Raw genomic sequence first — 23,113 nt, 5'->3', positions numbered from 1 at the left:
CTCCACTGAGATGTATTTAAGTGTCAAACTTAGATTTCTCTCATATTAGCTTTGCCGTACATTCAATGCAGCACCTGAACAATTTCACATTTTTAGAATGTGAAGATGATTTCAGTATGTGTGCAAATACAGTATGTTAATTTATCTTTGTGTATATGTGTGTGTACAGGGGCTGGTGGTAATGTCTTCAGAGTTGGAGGAAGTGGTCAGCAGCATCCTGAAGGGCCGTATACCAGGCATGTGGATGAAAAAGTCCTACCCCAGCCTCAAACCGCTGGGAAGCTACGTCAACGACTTCCTGGACCGACTCAAGTTCTTTCAGGTACTGAAATGGTGCTCAGTTTCAGTGTCAGTGTGTTTTGGGTTATTAGAAATCACTCATTTTAAAAGCCTTTTTTTAACCTAATAAAGAAGACAGTGAAGTGAAAAAGACTGAATGAAACTGACGCCAAAAGAGAAATAATTTAAAAGAGTAAAACCAAGAACACAAGAAGGAAGAGAGTGTTTTCACAGTCATACTAGTTATAGTATCAAATTAGAAGAAATGTTTCACTGTGGTCATTCCTCACTGGGAGGCAAATACCCAACAAGCAGCTTTGCCTCTGGGAAAAAAAAAAAAAAACACACTCCTTAAATGGTAATGTCTCCTAAACCCTGTCGGCTATTTGGCCTCAGAGGTGTGGAGCTGGTATCACATGGAAAAGTTCATTCCAGTACATACTGTAGCCTCTATAGTGAACTGCAACCCCGCCTTAAGCTGTGTCACACTCGAGCTGCACAAGGCCGGCTGTATTTCATTGTTCCTTATCAACACGTACTGTAGGAGGTAGGTGGATGTGGATCCATCACAGTCGGTGGAGGAAACACATGTAGAGACACACGGTCTGTCATGTGAGTCTGCAAAGTGAACTGCTTCACTTCACTGTCGGTTCACATGCTTCCTGTTCCTATTTCCACCGCAGAAATATCCCCTCTTCATCATTACTCAGCCAAGTGAAAAGAATTCTGTGTGTGTGTGCCTGTGTGTGCATGACATGTGTGTGTACTAGTTATCCAACTGAAATGTCCACCCTTGACTCCCCACAGGGTGAACTGGAAAGTCTTGGCTTTCTTATCTGAAGCAGCAGCTTTCTAAGCAGAAAACATCCACGCATTAAGAAATGCATACTGTTGTAACAATTTTGTTTGAAGAAATACATTATTTTTCAGTTTCTTCAACAGGTCAGAGTGTTGCTGCCTAGCTCCAAATGAAGACTGAAAACACACATCTTGTCATGTCCAGGTTACTTGTTAATCTGTTGATGTTTTTTTTAGATGGTTCCAGAGTGTAAGCTGTTTGCAGTCCTTTGCCCCTGCTGCCTGTCTTTGAGCTACACTGGACTAAATACGTTTTTTGAATCTTCTTTCTTTCCCATATGGTCAGAGAAACTCAAGTTCTTCTTCTCGTGTCATAAATCAAACAAGTATATTTTTGTTTGATACCAACAGGCAGGCTAATGGATGGGAAACACTCAAAAAATGATGACCCGACTTGAATGCATGTTTATTTAAGTGTGGTTTAGGGCACTTGCAGCAAATGGACTGCATTTATACATCACTTTCCAAGGCTTAACGACCACTCGGTGCACTTTACACTACAAGTTACATTTACCGATGCAGACATACAATCATACAGCACCTGTTCAACAGTATGTCTAACACACACTCACACACACACCAATGGTACATCATCGGGTGCAATTTGGGGTTTAGGATCTTGCCCAAGGACACTTTTACGGGCCTGAGGAGTCGGGGATTAAAACCACCGACCTTCTAATTACTGGACAGCCCCACTCTACCTCCTGAGCCACAGCTGCCTCTTCTTATAAGTGGAGCTTTATGAGCTCCAATACTGAGTGTCCTCTAACCTTGGCAATTACTGTGACTGTATAGTTTCTACAGTATGCAGAGCTTACATTACTCCCTCCAGATCTAAAAAATGGGCTACAGCTTGCATGGCTGTGGGTAAGTGGGGACTTAAATCCACCGGCTGTGGCATTAAAAAGGAGTCAAGTCCTTCTTGACAGAAGTAATGAACTCAATTGGTTTAGATTAATTGAAATCTCTTCATTTACTTTGTGCTGTTTACATCCTGGGGTCCACAGCTGGAGAGGGTTTGACTTCAGTTCAGAAGCTGTTTGTTTTCTGATCTGAATGGATGGCAGTGTGGTCTGTCAGTTGGTTTACCACTTTACTGGAATCATTTTTATGCACGCACCTGCAAAAACATAGACTAATAGCTTCTAGTAGCTGAATCTAGGATGGTGAATAAGGTTAATTAAGCATGCTAGCAATGTTTTTTCTTTCTTTTCTTTTTTTTTTTTACATTACATTGACATAACTTACTTGATATAAGCAAACTGGCAGATATCTTAATAGTTCAGAAATATGCATTGTTTTATATTACAGTGTTGTATTTAAATAAGATTTACAACTCAGACAGGTTGCCTTTTTTGAGAGTCTGATTCAGTTCTTTAACAAATCTGTTAGACCTAGATTGGAATATTAGAATATTAAATATTAGAATAGACCCTGTTATCATGCTAATGTAATCAACTTAACATTATTGTGTAGTTATACTCCCACCATCCCCCCTTTTGTGTGTATGTTGTTCACGTGCATTTCAGTTTTTCTTTCCACTGTGGATTATCCTGTTGTATGAAAATACAAAAACTGTGAACAAAGCACACAGTAACCTGAAGCGAAGCTCAACCATGTGAACCTATCTGAAATGTGTCTGTCTGTGGTTGTGATTGTCTCTCTCCTCTCTGCCCTGCTGTCCCCCTGTGTTCAGGGCTGGTATGATAAGGGAACACCTGCTGTATTCTGGGTATCAGGATTCTTCTTCACCCAGGCCTTCCTCACAGGCAGCCAGCAGAACTATGCCAGGAAACACACCGTCCCTATTGACTTGCTGGGCTTCGACTTCGAGGTCCTGGACGACAGACAATACAAACAGGCCCCAGAGGACGGTAGGGTACTACTGAAGATAGAGTAGTAGGGAGTCCCCATAACCAGCAGTGGTTACAGGGAGAAGAAGGGATGGTAGTTTAAAGGGATAGTTTAGCATTTTGGCAAATTTGCCTATTGCCTTAATCCCTATAGTCATAGGAGTAGGTTCATGACCTTTAATTATTGGTGCATGTTGTTTTGAGATCCACGGGGCAGAGACGTGAGCTGCTCAGTGAACACAACGGAGGTGAATGGTACAGGTCCCCTGTCCCTCATCAAACTCATCAAATACACAATCCAACAACTCCAAAACGCTCTCATGGAGAAGTTGTGATCTGCACATTCACCACGCTATGAAATAATCATGTATATGTACACATGAAGCAAATACGCAGAACTACTTGTGTTGGAATGTAGTTCTGGCTTTGCATTTGCCTTGAAAACAACTCTGTCTCATAATGTTACAGGATTATTTCATAGTGTGGTGAATGTCCAGATCTCAACTTGTCCAGGTGAGTGTTTTGGAGTTGTTGGATTGTGTATTTGATGAGTTTGATGAGGGACAGGGGACCTGTATCATTTACCTACATTGTGTTTACTGAGCAGCTCATGTCTCTGCCCCGCTGATCTCAAAACAACATGCACTGGTAATGGGCTCTATGCACAGCTCCACTACTTCCTGAACTTAAGCCAGCTCCTTTATTTCCTGTTTTACATTATTGGACAAACTGATTAATCCAGGTCTGTCTGAGTAGTCACAATGGTCAGACACAGATTAATCAGTTTGTCCAATAATGTAAGACAGGAAATAAAGGAGCTGGCTAAAGTTCAGGAAGTAGTGGAGCTGTGCATAAAGCCCATTAAAGGTCATGAACCTACTCGTATGACTATAGGGATTATAGCAATAGGTGAGTTTGCCAAAATGTTGAACTATGTTTTAAAGGAAAAAGTAGGATACTAGAAGGGCCATTGAAAAGGTGATATTCAGCAATAAGAAAGGCAGAGGAAAGAGACTGGAAGGACTGAGTGTACTTGAAGAGTGAAAGGATTCAGAAGGAAATGAGAAAAGGATACAAGCTCTGAGAGCGGAGAGTGAAATAAGAGGCACGTAGGCAGTGGGTGGAGCGGAAGAAACAAACAGATGAAAACTGACATTAGGCTGACTGAAAATGAGAGAGGCGGAGAGTAACGTTAAAGCAAAGCCTCCCTGTCTCTCGCCTGCATGAAGGTCTACGTCAGCCCCTCGCTGTGCCTCCAGCTCTGCTGTGAGATCCTCAGTCAGTCTCACCATCAATCAGCTCCCAGCTGGGGCCCCCGTCACACGAACACAGCCCATACTGCCAAACTACTCATCTGACAGTGTGTTTGTGCATTTGAGTGTGTGATACTGACAGGACGCCAAGAGTCACTTATCTCTAAATCTCACCCATGGCTTCCTCCTGCCGTATTAATAGGGTCGCGCACATGCCGCATGAAAAGATGGCGTTTTTTCACAGAGGTCAGTTAAGGTCAATTTCGTAATAAGTTGTGTGGTTGCCGGAAGAGCCGGCGTCCGCATGTGCTGCAGTCACAGGCTTCCTCCCGGCTCTGGGTTGTGTAGAGTTTGTAGGAGGAAGCAGGAGACTGTAACGTGAACGCTCACTCACTACCTCTTCTACCTCTCGATGCTTGTGTCAGGTGTGTACATTCGAGGGCTCTTCCTGGATGGCGCCCGCTGGAACAGAGAGACCAAACTGCTGGCTGAGTCCTATCCCAAAGTGCTGCATGACCCCATGCCTGCGGTGAGGAGAACACCTGCTACACTAATACTACTGATTAGAAAACTACAGCAAAACCGTGTGAAAAACAGAGTCTACTGTCCTTCTGTCTCACTCCACTCTTTCAGCCTGACATTATGTTTCCATCAGTACCAATCAAAGACGTATGCCTACTCACTAGGCGAGGCAGCTTTATTTATACAGGGGCAACTCAATGTACTTAAAAACAAAACATTTAACAGTAAGAATTGGAAATGAGAAAAAAAAAACTACATACAGTATTCAGCTGAGTATGCCACTCACTTCTTTCTTTCTGAGCTAAGTAGTGACCTCACCGTTCTTCAGTACGTGCAGCAGTAAGTGAATACATCACTGTTCATATGGCTGTGATGATCAGCAATATGTCCACACTTTGAGTCTGGTTAGAAAACCTCCTCTGTGTTTAGCAGCTCCACAGTCTATTATTGACTACAGTCATCACATTAGGAGAGCTTCTGGGAGTTTCCTGATCCTTTAATAAGCTCTCAGCAGCTGAGCCAACAGTCACCGCTCAGTCACTGGTGAAGGGAGTCCCACTGCTAAAAAAGTTCCAGACTCTGTGACAGTGGAGCTCCAGCCCACTTTAAGGACAATAATGGGCCTCATTCACGAACCGTTCTTAAGAACAAATTTGTTCTTAACTCCTACTTACGAAGTTTTTACGAAGATTGTGGCATTCATGAATGTTTTCTTATCTAGAATTTGTTCTTAACTAAGAACAAAATCTACGAACAGTCAGGAGTATACTTACGCACTTTTAGGTGCTGAGACTTCTGCAAAAATAACCGATTATAGCATTTTCTTTTGTTCTGCAGTTGTATGATATTATATGATTTGAATAAGAATTATTTTCTTATCTTTTATGATGTTTTTAATAATCATATATATTAATAATAATAATTGACAAATCATTGCAGTCTCTTAAAAAACATTATAGACACTTAATTCATATCATATCTTTTTTTTTTGGGGGGGGGGATACAGCTGCCGATATGATTTTTTTTTTCCTAATTGCGGGCTGCAACAGTGCACTTACTGTAAGTGTTCACACTACACACAACTGTTTTTTTCATATGTGATAATATGATGATATTTATGATGGCACACGTGAGAGTGTGGTCTCTCTGATAACAACCGAAGAGCTGCATCCACTACTGACGCTACTAAATATAGCCTAAATATAAATACAAAAATATAAACTAAATATAAGCCTTTTGTTTGTTTCTTTGTTTCATTCCTGCCGCAGTAGCGCCACTTCACTACTAAAGTTCTTTTTATGTTTGGAGTCTGGTGCTCCCTCCCAGATTTTCATTTGAGCATTTCAACTTTCTTTCTCACTTCACCTTCTCTGCTCAGTGCCTGTGGGTGCTGTGTGCACACGGCCCTGCAGTCTCATGCCCTTTTATGGGCATTGATGGGGCCGTTACCTATGCTAATCCTATGTTAATTAGACTCACCTGGCACACGCCCTCAACTTACGAGGAGATGGCATTCATCAAGTAGGAACACGGCTGCGAACAATTCTGAGGCTTACGAACGCGTTGATGAATCTGACGTAGGGTTTTCTTAAGGAACCTGTTAAGAACAACTTAAGAAAGAATCTAAGAAGGTTCTTAAGAAGATATTGGTGAATGAGGCCCAATTCCCACTCCATGTACTAAACGTAGTGAATCGCTTCAAGATGGAAGCACTGATGAGGACGTCTGGAGCTGGGCTACCTCCAACACAACTTTACCAAACATGTCGTGTGACAAACACTTCTCAGGCTCCATTTAGTAAATGTTCTGGAGCTGCTGATGAGATCTTGTTTTTCATCGGCAGATGGAGTTTGCTTAGCTGTCATAGAAATGTAGATGAGCACATTTCAAGTTTTTTTTTTCTTGTTACTCAAAGTTGAGGATGTTTTCAAACTCAAAGTTTAGTTTGTATTTTACTCTCTTTTAATCTGAAACTGCACTTTGTCCTTTCACTTAACTTCTGAGGCAATAACAAAAATCTCAAAAGAGCGAATGCCAAAAGGTTGGCTGAGGAGAGCTGCTTCACAGGTCAGAGTATCAAAAACAGGCGCTCAGACTTGTATCCAGCTCAATGCTCTGTAAGTCATAACCAAGAAAATCCCAAGGCTCTGTCTATCTGGCCTGTCTAGCCTCTACCTGGTCTTTTTACTAAACTTAACCAACTCCTTTCATCATTGCCTAAGCCCAACCAACCAGTGCAAAATCTTTTGGGAAAAAAACCAAATACACTATTAGGCAGGATTTTTAAAAAATAAATAAATAAATAAATACCATCATTCTGACCATAGGAGGCAAGAATTGTCAGAATGATGGGACATTTGATAGAAAATTAAGTGTTTAGACAATTAGAGGCCTATGTCAGACTGGCAGTTGCTTTGGACTTTTCTTGGTTATGACTTAGAACACTGAGCTGAATACAAGATTGGAATCTTTTGTTTTCATAACTTTTTTTTTTTTTGGTAAAGAAGTACTGAAACTCAATTTTAAGGAAAGTACTAATAAGTGAGGCTTTGGCACCTCAGTGAGGCAGACTATTAAGCCTTATTGTGAGATGACTTGGTAGTGTAAAAATACCAGAGTAAAAATAACACACCTTCTGATATTAAGAGGAGGTGTATTGATTCAGCTCCCGTGAATCCCTCTGGGTGTCAGAAAGAGACAGAGATCGGATCCTCATCTCACATTATTAAAAATGGGCAGATTTCAGCGTTATTCAGCTTGTAAACTCCAACAAGGATTTTTTTTTTTTTTTTAATCAGAGACCAATATTGCGAGTCTCCAAGGAGAAGAAGAACAAGCAGCAGTAGCTGCAGCTCCACCCAGGAGGATGTTCACAGCTCCTTGTTCTCTGGACTCAACACAGAGCAGCTTCAGCACTTTTCACATTGCGCCTGTAGGAAGCCGGGCTGCCTCTCTCATCCTCGTGTTAATTGAATTTGATATGCTATATGAAAGTAGACTGACGGAGTGATGGAAAACAGAGTGCCGGTGGCTAAGAGCGAGGACTGATCAAGTTTTCTTTATTTTCTTCTTCTTTCCCTCCCTCTGTTCTCTCATCTTCGCTGTTCAAGTGATTATGAATAATGCACCAGACTGACTTTTTTAATATTCCGACATTTCAGGGCAAGTTATTAACAGAATCAGTTTTTTGACAAGACCAGAACTTAATTAAAAATGTGTTTATTATTTGTTGGGGAAAAAACACAACAGAGGCCGTGGCTGGCTTTGAAATGCAAATCTTCATAGAGGCGCCCATTATGAAACCAGATCAGTGCTCTTCTGGCTGCAACTCAACAAACTGTTTTTGTTTTTTCCCTCCTTGTAAGATGTTTTTGTTGTTTTTTTTGTGAGTGGCCCAGTTTATCCCTTTTGCATAACCAAGACTTGTTAATAGCCCAAAGGGAATATTCATTGTTAATGCAATTGTTTTATAAGTTTATGTCCCCAAAGTTACAATTTGTAAGGTAATATTTGATTTAAATCCAGGTTAGTCTCTCTGTCCTGACCTCTAATAGTAATCTGATCTTTTTGTTTTTTTTATGCAACCGCATCCATCTTCATGCATTCGTCCTAAGGATTTGAATTTCTCCTTTGAAAATATTTGACTGCAATAAGTGTCATTTGACCCTGATGGCCCGTCTGTGCTCCTCTCTCTCTGTCAGATGTGGTTGAAGCCCATTAAGCGTCAGGACATCCCGCAGAGGATGTGTTACGTGGTGCCCGTCTACAAGACCAGCGAGCGACGCGGCACCCTGTCCACCACTGGCCACTCCACCAATTATGTCATCGCCATGACGCTCAACACCGACGTGCCCGCCGAGCACTGGATCAGACGAGGGGTCGCGCTCCTCTGCCAGCTCAGCTCCTAGACTCTGGTTTGTTTCACAACTTGGTTCAGTACAAACTCTGTAACTGTGATTAAAAGCATAAAAAGGCACCGTCTCTGCCTTTTTCTACCTCGTATACAACAGTGGTGTGGTAGAAACGGTGTGATACCAGGCCCGCGTTCAGTAGCGTGGCCTCCAGCTCATTAGATTTATGTGTTGTGATGTTCCAGTTGGCTGGAACAACCTTGAGGCAGAACCAGCACTGTTCATGTGAGCGTTTACAGTCCATGCTACAGTTTATGTTCTTCAGGTTCTCAGCTTCAGCATTTTCCTATTTTACATTAAATATTTTATGCTACAGTAAACTACCATGTCTGTGCTTTAATGAGAATAACGATGTCAGGATAGAAGAACTGAAAACAAAGTTCTCATAGTGAAAGGAAGTATTTTGACACACGGCTGCTTAATGTTTGTTGGGCAGGTGCATATTGCTTCAATGAGCTCACATGTTGCTCAGTGTTGAGTTACTATTTAGAGTCTGTCAGTTTGCAAGTGAAGAGGATAATGAGGCTCAACAAAAAGCACAAACTCTCAAAGATATAAAATAGCTGGTAAACAACTTTATTAGACTGATGAGTACCAGCCTCTGTATGAATGCAAAGTGGGTCAAGAGTCCTCTGCAGGACCATGGTGGACCAGTTTCCTCATCACTGATCAAGAGAAGACCTGATCAGAACCTCAGGGCGTTCACAGCAAAGGTCTGACTGCAGGGACACACAGAGGAGACCTGGAACAAAGTTCTTTGAGCTGATGACACATGAATCGACTTTTGTCCAGACAACAGAAAGAAGAAAAGGGAAAAGGACAACAGGAACAGCTCTTGACCCATGATGCACCTCATCTGTCAAACATGGTGCTGGTTCTGTTACGTATGTTATGTATGGCTCCAGTGGAACTTGGAGGCAGAAGGATGCAGGGGGGGGGTCACTCTGTGCTTAGATTCAACAAAACACATTTGAGCCCACTGGAGAAACTTCATCACTCAGCAGGTAAGTGATCCTAAACACAGGGCCAAAGCAACACAAGCTTGTTTTCAGGGTGAACAGGTGGAACATTTTCTACTGTCTGAGGCTTTGACCTGGTCTCAGTCTGACTGAGCTGCATTTCACCTGCTGAAGACCAGGAGACTCCACAACAAGGAAGAACTGAAGGAGAAGAAGCGTCTGTTGATGTCTGTGGGTCAAAGTCTTCAGTCACTCACTGTAAAGGTTTGACCACAAATTATTGATATGGTCTGTCCAATCACGTCTGAACCTCTAAACTCTGGCATGGATCTGCTGTAGTAAACCTACTAAAGTTACAGCCAAGGGTTTGATCTATATTTTATCTTAAATTGAATGTGTTGAAGCTCAGAGGCTGAAGAACAAAATGTGTCCTCTTGTGAACGCTTTTTAGAGATATTCTTGTCGAGTCGACAGTCAGCAGGTTGAAATGCACCCAAACATTACAGAGGCCACATCACCAGTTATTTATTTCACCACGTTGCACCTTTTTTTTTTTTTTTTTACGGAGAGGTTTGCTTGCTGATTGCAGAAATACATTCAGACCACGCCGGTAACTTCATTATGCAGCGCTAGCGAGCTATGACAGCTCTTACAGCAGCCAGGACACTGCAGTGTCTCAGCTGCACCCCGCACATTCACTTTCTACATCTACGCTCCATTCACTGAGCTTTTTTGCATATATTTAAGAATCAGCGTTCCTAAACCTGCTGATCTGGGAACTGCAAAGTGAAGCAGGAGAGGAACAGAGGCAGGGAAGTGATGCTGACAGATGCTGCTGAGGACTTAACGAGTTGTCTATCTAACATGACACCAAACCTCCTTCAGAGATCACAAATCAGGGATCTTTTCAGAGTTTATTTCCTTTTTTCGCAATGGGGAGAATGCACAGACAGGCAAACAGCACGGATGTCACATTTTACATTTTATATCCAGATTACCTAAACAATTACAGACAACAAAGCAAAAAAAAAAAAAAAAAAGCAAACAATCATAGACGTTCATTTAAAGGACAGTTTTTGTCCAACAAACAGTGAAGAAGTTTTGTATTTGAGGCGTAGTGTCTCAGGTGTCACCGGCTCTTATCAAATACATGACAGCACAGTTGAGAGAGGAGCTCCTGGTTTACAGACAGCAGATAAGCTTATTCCATGTAAGAACAGAGTGAAATTACATTCAAGTCGTGCTTAATAATTTTTTGCACTTCAAATATTAACACAAGGTGAAACAAAAAAAATGCCTGTTGAGGATTCAGAGGGTGCCACCTGTATGTTTGCTTTTAGCTAATAAAGGCTGGTAACACTTGTCACACTACGCCCCAAACTACGTCACCGTATCTTCACACTCACTTCATTTAAAAAGTAACAAAGGATGTCAATAGTTTAACTTTGCAATACAAAGAATGAAAACAATTTTACACTCAACACGACGTCTGTACCGTTTCACTCATGCTTCATGCATGAATCAGTCAGATCGATAACGTGAGCTCAATGTGACCGACGATGATTTACAGCCAGTTAAGACATAGACGATGGATGTCACACAGTGACAGGATAAATGAAGCCACGCACAGTATCCGTGTGCTCCAGCAGCTGAAGCTAGGGATCGCTAGCTTAGCATCTGAGCCGCAGAACAGCCAATGGAATGTCGGGGGCGGGGGCGGGAAAGGGTTAGCATTGGGGGGGGGTCAGGGGGAAGGTTAGGGGTTGGGCGAGAGGAGAGGTGTCAAGCACCAGCCACTGAAATTCCACATTGGGGCTAGTTTTGGCACAGTCACCAGATTGACTTTAATCTTAACACCGAACATACCGGTACATGAGGAATGCTTGTAAAATATTAAAATAATAATAATAATAATAATAAAAATAATAATAAGATTGATCCTGTGGTTTGACAACCTGGGTTGATCATCCACTACAAGTGCAGGGAATGCTCTTCTGAAAGCACACTGTACATCACCTTGCTGCCAAACAAGAGTACCGTCTTCTGCCTGGTCTGTCTGTGATTGTCAGGAAGTTCGGTGATTCTTCTAAACTATTAGCAGGAACAAACGTTTGCTTTTTAGCTGCTCTGCTGAGCTACTGACACTATTAAGACCTCATGTATTTACAGTACTTCAAGAAATCTGCATTAGTGCGACACCTCGGCCTCCTACTGTAATTGCATGTCCACTGCAGGAAGGTCCCATCAGACAAAGTACCGTATAGGAACTCAAAGAGCCACCCTAAATGAATCTAGTAAACTACAACACTTTGTGATGAGGAATAAAAACTCATTTTTCACATTTTTGAAGCTGCTGATTCTTATACAGAAAGATACAATATCAAGGCCTAACAGGGATATGTCTCATTTGGCCACAGATCAACAAACCCTTTAAAGGAGTTGGTCAGACACTTGTGACGTCTAGTTTCTAAAAAAAGAAAAGAAAAAAGAAATATTTTGAAAATGCTAATTTGTAAAGGCTTTGGCAGCTGTGTTAGTTATCACTATGAACTACAATTAATAATCCCAACAACATGATCTGACAATTAAACGCAACTCAAAGCCAACGAATGGAAGTCGCAGCAAAATAACAACAGAGCCGTTTTCATTTCGATCGTCTCCCATGTGTAGTCTGGGTGACGTGTTTCTGTTTTGACGCTGCAGCTCATAAGGCTGTGGAAAAACATTTTACAGGTAAAGCCGCACGAGCTGGAGGGTTCAACTCCAGATGTTGGAGCGAGCTGAACTGTCTCTTTGTGCGGTTGCAGGCAGCTGTGGTGCTGCTCCAGCGGCCAGGGCTTGGCACACGGAGGCACGAGATGTTTGATACACGGCGTGATGACATCCACAGCTGGTGATGGATGGCAGGCGGGACACACACACACACACACACACACACACAACACACCACAGATGTGCGAGGCATGGATGATGGGACACAGCACAGGGCGGATGAGAGACGAGGACGTGGGAGGGGAGGGGGGAGGGGGCGCGGCGGCGGCACGCTAACAACAGGTGATGATGGATAGGTGGAGGACTGCTGGGCCGTGACTGCTGCGTCTCTGCACCACTGCGGCTCCTCAACCACCTCCGCATCTACGGCCCGGTTCCCTCAGATGGAGTTGACTGGGTTCAGAGCGGTGATGGTGTGTTTTTTTTTGTTTGTTTTTTTTCGTGGTTGGAGCGCGGCCTCGGTTCTTGTTGTTTTGCTGCGCGGGGAGCGGGCAGATTGGAGCCGACGGAGCAGAGGTGACAGTGGCGCAGAGAGTAAACATCACCGGCGGAGTCTTGGGGGATATGCATAAAACTACCGTCGAGTGTTTCGGAGCGGAGGTACGGGCCATGAACGAGACTCACACTGCATGCAAGACTGGGCCGATACACTGCAAACGAAGCATGTTAAGGCCAAGAAGAACAATACTGGAATATCCAGCTCCCACCCCACAACCACCCACCCCCCCTCTCTCTCTATCTCCTTCTCCTCTACTAAAAGCCAAAATCAAAAACGATGCGGTCTTCGAAGATGGCGATGAGCAGCATGATGCCGAACCCGGTGAGCATGCCCAGGTTCTGCAGGATAAAGTGTCCCAGCTGGCAGCGCTTGTGGTCCTCGCTGTCTCCGTGGAGCATTTCTGGCAGCTACGAAAGAAGAGACAGTAACCGGTTGGGATCAGAGAAAGGACTTCCAGGAATTAGCATTGCAGATCAGGAAGCAGAAACAGGACTGAGAGGAGAAAGTGAAAGTTAAGCTAATGCTTTTGGCGGGGGGAGGAGGAGGAGGGAGGGGGCAATTATCACTCTGGGGCTGTTGAATGCACCGTGCCAACTTACCATATCCACCAGAGCCACATAAAGGAACATGCCAGCTGTGATGGCGAAGATCCAGTTGGTGACATTGTGTGTGTACTGGCCCACGACGGTGCCAATCATCATGCCAACGTAGGCCATGAGGGCGGACAGCAGATTGTAGACAATGGCCTGCTTCACCGTCATGCCGGCTTTCAGCAGCACCGCAAAGTCACCTGTCGGCCGGGGGAGGAGGGGGGAGGGGGGAGGGGGGGAGAGACACACACTCATTTTAACACCATTACGGCAATTTCCGTGTATCTTGTCTATTCAGTGGAAAACTGCATCCTATCATGCACCGCTCCCGAATCATTCTGACGAGTTGTTTACCAGCGCTGGAAGTTAAAAAAAAAAAAGTGCAAAGCTGCGGCGGTGACAGCGCGGTGTCCAATTTCTGTTTACAGTTTGCAGAGTGACGTGCACTTTGCTGCATGTAAACCCCTCGGTGAAAGGCTTGGCACATGTCACGCTGCGTGTTTCATTTATATATATATATATATATATATATTTATATATATATATATATATATACTGTATTTTTTTTTCTTTCTTCCAGTTTATTCTGACTCTGCCTGCGGTGATGAGGTGAACCTGTTCAAAACAAACTCCCTCCACACACCTGCCACCGCTATCTGTCTTCAAGTAGGTGAAAAACAGACCAGGAGCTGCTCTTTCCAAGAAATATGTCTTTAACTCCCCCCGCCGATACACTTATGATTACATATGCATGCCGTAGCCTCTCTACCCTCTTCAATCATTGCCGGGCCAAATGCGGGAAGAGGCCCAAGTCTCAGCGGAAACGCCCTGGATTTGGAAAGAGAGATGAATACTGAAAAGGGGGTGGCCTACATTTCCTGCTCTGTGTAACAAGCGGCCTCTTTTCCTCGCTAATTACCACAATGAATATATTACCAGTCTGCTCTCATCCATCAATCAAAGCCGGAGAAAAAGTGGGTGAAGTTAAAGAAAGACAGTCGGTACACACCTCACTTCAATGGCTCTTTTTTTTTTTTTTTTTTGCCTCGCCTCACTGTGGCGTTTCCTGCCTCCCCAGTTCCAGTCCTTCAGACACACAGACACGCCTGCCACCGCCTCATCTACCGCAATTAACACACCCATCACTGCCAATTAGCTTCACTCTGGGTGGTTAAAGACGCCTCATAATCATCATCTTTGCCATCCAGCTGCCAGTTGGGGGACGGCTTTTGTGTTCAGGAGGAGCTGAGAGGTGTACTTGTCAAACTGCTGGGTTTGTCTGACAAGTCGCCCGATGGGGGCGAAGGCACGACAACGAGTGCCGCTCAAAAATGGGCTGTGAATCAACAGGAAATGTGAAATTGCAGAGGATAAAAAAAAAAAGAGAGAGACAGAGAAAGAGAACGATCAAACAAGCGTTCACATGCCGCTTGGACGGGACTTGTGCTGCAGTTAACCATCTGGAAACTCGAGTACAAGTGTGTAAAAAATAACCATAAATCACATAAATGTTCGAATCAAAGCTCAAGCGCTTATTCTATATGGTCTCGAAGCCTAAACAGCTGATTTCTTGGCACTTCAACCTGCTGAGTGCCAAACATCGCCGACGACGAAGCGAGTTTTTGTTTTGCCAAGTGTGTTTTTACCCCTTTTCCTCACATCTTCCCCCTGGACGCAGCGGGACAGGCTGCTGCTGGTCACGACGAGGGGGAAGTGGGCACACAAACACAGTCCATTATTCACCGGTTCGCTCTGCCATAATGGACACTGCTCTATTCTTCAAGTGCACAAATGAGGCTCTGAAACTGTGGCGCGGTGAGAGACATCATTAGTACTGATCTACAATGGATGGCCCCATTGTCTTGTCTGTTTCACCCCCGCGCTCGCCACCGCCACCGCCACCGCCACTTCCTCTCACTATAAACAAACTAGGAGCGGAGAGGAAAAAATAAAACATGGAACAAAACTGTTCGCTGTTGCTGAATCAAACTGAGTCAAAAGGCTCCTCGGAGAGAACATGTTCGAATGCAAATGAACGCGCCGGCTGCTGTACCATCTTTGAGTCTGACTGTACTGAACAATGTGTGCCAGGCGCGCTGCATCATCGTCACTGACGGACACATTGACAGGCCGTTTCACTGCTGTCAGACGAAAGCCATTAATCTAGTTAAAAAAAAAAGAAAAAGTACATTTCTCTGCAGAGAAGGAGAAGAATGATGATTATTGACACCACTGGGTTTTGAACAGGTTTCAGGGGACGGATGGTCGGGAGACAACACAACGCATTCAGGTTTCTGTGCAGTGAATTGAGCAAACAGCCTTTTGCAAAACAACGGCTTTGTTCTCGTCGAAACAAACATGTGCTGTGTGTGGTGGGTATTAATTTAATGTTTTGTTAAGGGTTTTTTTGTTTTTTTTTGCATTTGGTGCTTCGGCTTACCAAGTTCATGAGGTAATTCATGGCAGAAAACAGCCACAGATGTGCTGATGCCTCCCGTCAGGTTCGCACTGAACGCTGCACCTGTAGAGACAAGAAATAGTTCAATATCACTTTCAGCATTCATTTCCCATCTCCCGCTGTTTTCGCTGAATTTCACTGGAAGTCTGGCAGTGGCTTAATGAGTGCGGGTTTTAATCAGGTAACCATAGTAACCGTTAACTAGTCACAACCTGTTAACTCGGTGTGGGAACCCTCGACACAATACACAACAGCATTACAATGAGAGTGAGCTGGTGTTTTCTTTTCTATGACTGAGATGTGGCCAGTCTGGAACCAAACACAACCAGAGCGGTGAAGTGGGAGGAGCAACAGTCCCACAGAGACAGAGTCACATTATGCTGAGGTGGAGCTCCACTGTAGAAGGTGAATCCATCTCTCAAGGTGCATTTCAGGGAGAATCTGTCACATGACCCACTGATGCCTAGTCCACACGAGCCCGGGTATTTTTGAAACCGTGAACATATGTTCCCGGTTGTATGTCCTGTCCACATGCAACCGTGCTTTTGGAACCCTGAAACCGTGGTTTTTTGAAACCGGGGTCCAGGGTGGGGTTTTCGGCCGGGGTTGGTTTCACCGGGTGCGTGTGGACACTGCAACCGTGATTGTTTTACTCGTTTACGTCATAGCTGCACACGTGCTGATGTAAACACTGCCAGCCCGCAGAGGTTGTTTGCAGCGGTTTGCAGGTGAGCTCGCAAAAATGGAGGTGACAAAGTGGATTTTTATCACTTTTTTTTTTTATTTTTTTTATTTTTTACATCATCTAAATGCTAGGCTATTTGTATAGTTTTTCGATGAGAAAAATATAACGAAACGGTCGTCAGGGCGATCCTCTTGTCAGCTCCAAACTCACCCTCAATCACAGACCACAGCTGGTTTTCCACACAGCATCATTACAGTAACAAGTGACGCTACAGATCAGCTGTTTTTAAAATTACAGAACTACTACAGTAGCGCTGCAGTTTCTTATTCCCCACCTTGTTTGATTGAGAGTTTTTCGGGATGATTTTCATGAATGAACAGGCAATAGCCTATGTCCCGGGTACGACGACGGGAGGGGGGGTCGCGCTGCTGTCATGTAGTGATAAAAAGAGCCTATGCGGAGATGAGGAACGAGCCAAAAGCCGAAAATGTATCCGTGACGTCCGCGGTCGATATAAAGTGGATATGTTTCATTCATCCATGTTTTGACAGACAACACAACAGCCAGTGATAAAGAGTTGCGCCGCACCGACAGTCATGTGGCTCAGCAGCCAGGTGACGCACACAGCACAACAACACAGCGCACAACAACACACAGCACAAGAGTCAAGACACAGCGCAGCAACATGTGCAGGCTGCTGCAGCAGTGCACGTCAAAGGGACACCGCCGAAAATAAAATAAATAGGCTACACATTTTTATTAAATTAATTAATATTTAATTGTTGGACTTGGAGTCTGTGAAATAAAGCTATAATAACACGTAGTTTTGAAATGGTTTTTGCGCATGTTTACATCCATAAAATGACCAAAAATGAACACTATAAGCGGATTTCTTTATGACGAATTATTTAAACAGCATTTGTATAGAAATGATTCCGCCCCAAGCCTTTTGATCCATAAGCGGTTTCCACTGTATTTTGATTGGTTAAAACAGCCTTCCACACGTGCATTGCGTCACTTGGTAGCGGATTTCACGGTTGCGTGTGTACGGAGTGTTTTTATTACACCACTGGTGTGGACGCGAAGCAAAACTCCGGTTTCAAAAATACCCGGGCTCGTATGGACAAGGCCTCAGACAAGAGCTACATCACAGTGCTGCCAGAACACAATCTACAGTTCTCAGCTTAGTTCTCTCTGGCTTCTTCTCCATGGCAACAGCACACGCGGCTCAAGGGTATTTTAGTTTTGTGAACTGCACCACAATGAGAAAAAAAACACATCTGAGGAAAAAAAAGTTGTAATAATTAAAACCAGTGGTCATAACAGGGCTGCTACTCTCTCCTCTAGAGTCCTGTGTTTCTGGATTAAATAACATTTAAAAAACAAAATCAAACGGGAATACAGAATTGGGAAGAAGCCAGCAGGGCCTCCCAGGCCACTGCGCTGTTATAAATCCTTCTACTTATTGTTCCAATATTTAATTTCCAATTAATTTCTTTAATAGATACATTCCACTTTAATGTGACTGAGACGCGTCTGGCTGTTCTGGAAATAATAGTAAAAAGTTGAATCACTAAGGGGAACCGTGTCAAACAAACTAAAAGTACCAAACTCAGTGATTATTTTCATCAGCTCTACTTCAGACAAACTGTGCGTTGACACCAAAAGCACCATGGGCGCCTGCGGACGCTCTGATCGCTGACATGGAAGGGGCAGGGCTTTCACACTGTGCTGCAGGATCTGTCCATCTAGGCTGACCACATACTATCATTCCTGTTTTCACTTTGTACTATTCATTATACTCTCTACGTGAATAAAGAGAAATCAGACGGCTCCGAGAAACCGAAGACCGCAATTATGAGCTCAGCGCCGCCACCGCGCCAGACGCCCTTCGACGCCAGCGTCTATTGAAAATGAACAGCTGCCGGCTGCCTACGACACTCATGATGCTTTTGGTGTGAATGCACAGCAACCGCTGAACAGACTCTCAATATTGGTTATTCTCTCATACTGTGCCATATGAACTGTGGACTACTACTGTGATCCTGGGTTTAACATTAAATGTAGCATTTTCCACCTGGCAACTTATTTTTAGCATGAGAGGAAATGACAGGATTATTATCATTATTTGATGGATTTATTGGCGTTTTATGATGAGTTTATGTCAATTTTAAACCTTGATCGTCCCTCTCTCTCTGATGTGAGATTAAAGCTGCAGGAAGTCGACTGTCAAACCACGGTGATGGAGATAAAAAACAGCAGCTGCCTGTGAGGTGGGACGTTCATTTGAAACGTTTTTCATACCACGGTAACTACAGTGCACTCAATGCCAATCAGCCAATCAGGGATCAATAGCATCTGCTCCTGCCTCGGTCGTTACCCATCAATAGGCGACAGGAGAACAATCGCGCCGTCTCCATAACAACTCGAGCCCTGTTAGTTACCTATAGCCAGGCCGTCGCTGAAGTTATGCATGCCATCGCCCATGATGACCATCCAGGCGATGCTGGCTATACCGGCGTCCTTCATCTCCTGGTCTGAGTGGCAGTTCCCTCCGTGGGAGTGGCCGTGGCCGTGGGAGTGTCTGTGCCCGTGGCCGTGCTGCTTGGCCTTGCGTCCGTTCTCCTTAGCGGGGGAGTGCTGCTCCTGTTCGGAATTGGCAGGTGCCAGCGGCGTTTTGTTGGTGGGCGAGTCCGGCGTCTGGAGCTCGGTGAGCTGCGTGTCGTTGTGGCCGTTGTCGCAGGAGACGGCCGTGCTGTCGGGGTCTGGGACGGAGAGAGAGAGAGAGAGAGAGAGGAGACGTTGTGTGAGCGATGTCCTGTAGAGACGGAGCCCGTTTCGGCCAGGCCGTGAGCCGTGACCTCTCAACTTCTTACCTTCACTGAGCGGCTTCAGGTGCAGCCACTCTGCATCCGAGCGCCGGTTTAACTTGTGATCTGAGAGCTTCCTGCCAATCTTCCCCTCCTCGCACGACTTCTTCATGCCCTGTGAGCAGAGACGCACACGTTTACGCACAATAAACACAGACGAGAAAGCACTGGGCTGCTGAGAAGTGGTAACAACTGGGGTGCAGCCTCGTCCATTCGGCAAGGTCACGCTCAACTTACCCTTTGGTCTTTGTAATGCTTGAACATGCCGATGCAGTGTTCGATGATGAAGAGGAGGTAGATGCCGGCGAGAGCCGTGAGCCCTTTCCAGACTCCATCAAACTCCGTTACCAGATCAGTGTCGTGGCTTTTCCCCGGCTCACTGTGGTCGTGCTGCCCTTGAGACTGAACACAGAGAAGAACAAAAGACGACTGTGAGGCGGAGACGGATAACAAATTTATCAGGACATCAGATTTTTATCTCCTAGAACGACAGATCAAACTCCTAATGCTCCTTCCCACTGAGAGGGAGAACACTGGATAGAGGAGGAGAAGCAGCAGTGTGGCCGAAGCAGGATGAAGGTTTATAGACACAAAAATCTGAAGGAATCAAAGAGAGGTTTTTAAGGAAATGCTTTAATTTGTGGTTGTTTGCTAAATTCTGATGATTTAACTATCAAACATATGCGAGTCAGCAACAGGATGGTTCAAATATATAAAGTCTATACGGATATTGTCAACATGCAGGTGAAATAACTTCTGGAGGACTTCTATTGGCTGATTCGGTGTCCCATGTTTCACTAAAGTGTGTCCTCCAGTGTGCGGACGTTGTGTCTGTGGTGAACTCACATGAGGCAGCAGGTGGAGAAGAGCGTCGCCGCTGAGCGTGCCCACTGCCAGCGCCACCAGGAAGGTGAGCAGGAACTTGAAGCAGGATTGGTTGAGGATGGGGACGAGGACCACGCCCAGGAGAGACAGCAGGCTGATGATGGTGATGGACACAAAGCCCCAGGTCCAGACCCACACTGGAAAAAGACACAGAATGGACGACTGTTATTTACATGACAACAAGCAGCAGGGGCCCAGACCCCGAAGCCAAATGATGTTTTTTCTATGTGAAAGCTCCCCCGGACCAAGGACCTGAAATCTGGTCCAACCAAAAGAGTTGGACTCGGTTCGGGCCAAAATAAAACCATGGTTTGGACTTTTGCAGTGTGCTTTTTTTTTTTTCAATGGTTCAGACTTATGAACCTTTAAATGAGACATGTCATGCCTTTCCACAAATTAAAATAGTTCCCAGGTGTCTTAAAGACATGTCTGTGACATGCTTTGGTCAAAATACCCCAAGGATCAAACATCACAGCTCTTTTCATCCTCTCTAAACAGCCCTGTTCACAACGGCTGCTTTCAGTGCCTGTCCCTTTAAATGTAAATGAACCACTGCTTGCCCCGCCCCTTCTACCGGTCCCAGGTAGAGGTGATATTGTGCAAATTCAAAACCTAGTTACATCACTGGAAGACAACTGAGGGAACATCTGGTAAAACCACATGGATTTCAACCTAGGGAGCCCATTACAGATGTTTTGGTCATTGCCGGAAGGCAAGACAAACATCCAAATATATGTTAAAGAGCCTTCAAGAAGTGATATGTGATACGACTCATTGGTCTCTCCGGACGAAGGAGCCGTCAGCGATAAAGCCTCCGCATGAAGACGACATTCATCTGAATCAGAACTAGGCTCGTATATCGGGCGTGGTGTTGATGCTTCTGGTAGCGACGTCGTAACGGAACGTCCATCCATCTTCCTAGATCGCTACTTTGCTAATTTGAGGAGAGTTCTGGTGACACGTGTACTTCATATGCGCGCCTGTTTACAAACCAATCAATGTCAAGTGTAGGGAGATGCAGCATACGTAGGCAATGAGGAGGACCTGGCATCAATATGTCATAAAAAGTTATTTGGCTCACTGCGTTAATGCAGAGTGAAACCAGGACTAACTGGATCAAATGTAGACAATGTAGCAAAGACAGCAACCTTGGTTGAAACGCTGTAGCAACTTTAAGCAGCCAGCTCCAGTGTTCAGAGTAAAGATACACTAACAGCGTCATTAGACTGCTGGCTAAAATCCTTTCTCTCATCCTGTTCACAAGTGAAGGAAACTATGCTCCAGAGGTTTTCAATCCCCCGTGTCCTTGTGTTGACACATGATGCCGACAGCGGGAAACACAAAGTGACATTTCAGCAGAATTCCACTCGCCTCATTTTTCATTCAAGGCCGTGGACACACGACAAGAAGCAGAGGAGACGAAGTCAGAAAGGTAACACAATCACTTTAAGTGTCAGTCCTGCTGTCGGGCCGGGACGTGGCTCAAAACAGCACAAGACAGAGAGCGAAGAAAAAGTTTGTGATTCTTTTCATCACAGAGGACAAAATGTTTAATGTAGTATGAAGTTGAGTGTAAGAGCGGAGCTGCCGGTGTGTTTACTAAAGTGATGATGGGTCCTTTGCTGCTGACTTTCAGCTGTGCTGCAGGTCATCTGCCGACTAAAACACTGTGCGCATGTAATGAGCGTCTCACAGACAACTGACTTCTGTTTGGCATCTGAGAAGAAGCGCTTCACAACACACTCATCTGCTGCTCCGTAAATACAGCTCTCAACGCTCCCTCTCTCGAATTTATCTTCTCTGGTTTGTAGGGTCAAAGGGTTTGAAGTGAACTCTGTTACAACACGACAACCTAATATAGTGTGACTTATCTTCATAAAAACTACTGAGCAATAATAGAGTTTGGTTAACATGCACCAAAGGACAAAATCTAACACTTAGCAAGAGAGAGAAATTACAGATAAGAGTAAAAACACACTGACAGACACACTTCCTCTCCTCGTCTAATCAACCCCAGGTGGTGTCGCTTGTGGAGAGATGATCTGAAACACGTCTTCTGCCTGACGGAGCAGACTTCAGAGTGGCTGAATCAAGCTGTTACTGTCCCATTACCCAGCTGCAGGATTACAAAAAATAACATTACAAAACAAAAAAACAAGCAGTCTCTGCAATCAGAAGACAGCAGACTTAAGTTCCTGCTGGGGAGACATTTGAAGTGAAAAGGCAAACACTGACGCCGAAGCCCTGATTACACAGTTGCTTGTCTTTAGCTTTTGGGAAGTTTGCTCCCCAAACCCCCGACTCTCGCTGCAGGGTCACGTGTGCCCCACTGAAACTGGAGCAGGAATCAAGAGGCACATGGGGTGTTGACAGTGGAGCTGGGAGCTCAGGATTCACAGCATTTATATGCTCATCAAACCAGTCAGAGCCCCCATGTTGTGTATGGAGGCAACTGCATTTGTTATACGTCTCCGCTCTTCTACTCTGCCTTCTTTTTTATTTTAAATGTGTTGCATTTATTTTTCTGGTGGAAGAGTCCTGCATCTGGTACTTTGAGGCTCTCTGTCAGGGCCTCGCATCCCGCTGACTGTGCAGTGAAGGCGGCGTTCAGGAGCAAAAACCAAGCGTGGAGTTTGCCAGTATAAAAAAGCAAAAATAACTAATAAAAATAAAAATCTAGGTTTGACATATGGTGAAATCTATGCCATTGATCCAAGCT

General features: G+C 44.5%; 2 protein-coding genes across 3 annotated transcripts in view; one reads left to right on the top strand and one right to left on the bottom strand.

Annotated features, from left to right (window-relative positions):
* dnah7 (dynein, axonemal, heavy chain 7) overlaps positions 1–8,738 on the top strand; it is a 72,709-nt gene extending 63,971 nt beyond the window's left edge. The window contains exons 62-65 of the mRNA XM_085764242.1: positions 170–322; positions 2,834–3,011; positions 4,669–4,772; positions 8,467–8,738. Of these exons, the coding sequence (XP_085620368.1) occupies positions 170–322; positions 2,834–3,011; positions 4,669–4,772; positions 8,467–8,673 (642 nt within the window). The 3' untranslated portion in view covers positions 8,674–8,738. The remainder of the gene's footprint in view (positions 1–169; positions 323–2,833; positions 3,012–4,668; positions 4,773–8,466) is intronic.
* A 2,814-nt stretch (positions 8,739–11,552) lies between these two features.
* slc39a10 (solute carrier family 39 member 10) overlaps positions 11,553–23,113 on the bottom strand; it is a 32,775-nt gene continuing 21,214 nt past the window's right edge. For both annotated transcript variants that reach the window (XM_085764515.1, XM_085764516.1), the window contains 7 exons: positions 20,356–20,531; positions 19,747–19,911; positions 19,516–19,624; positions 19,084–19,404; positions 15,937–16,017; positions 13,506–13,696; positions 11,553–13,313 (listed from right to left, as the gene is read on the bottom strand). In XM_085764515.1, the coding sequence (XP_085620641.1) occupies positions 13,161–13,313; positions 13,506–13,696; positions 15,937–16,017; positions 19,084–19,404; positions 19,516–19,624; positions 19,747–19,911; positions 20,356–20,531 (1,196 nt within the window). In that variant the 3' untranslated portion in view covers positions 11,553–13,160. The remainder of the gene's footprint in view (positions 13,314–13,505; positions 13,697–15,936; positions 16,018–19,083; positions 19,405–19,515; positions 19,625–19,746; positions 19,912–20,355; positions 20,532–23,113) is intronic.

The sequence above is a fragment of the Trachurus japonicus genome, chromosome 21 (genome assembly GCF_045865225.1).
Source record: "Trachurus japonicus isolate A0001 chromosome 21, Traja_1.0".
NCBI lineage: Eukaryota > Metazoa > Chordata > Actinopteri > Carangiformes > Carangidae > Trachurus > Trachurus japonicus.
This window is presented reverse-complemented; position numbering and strand designations above follow the sequence as displayed.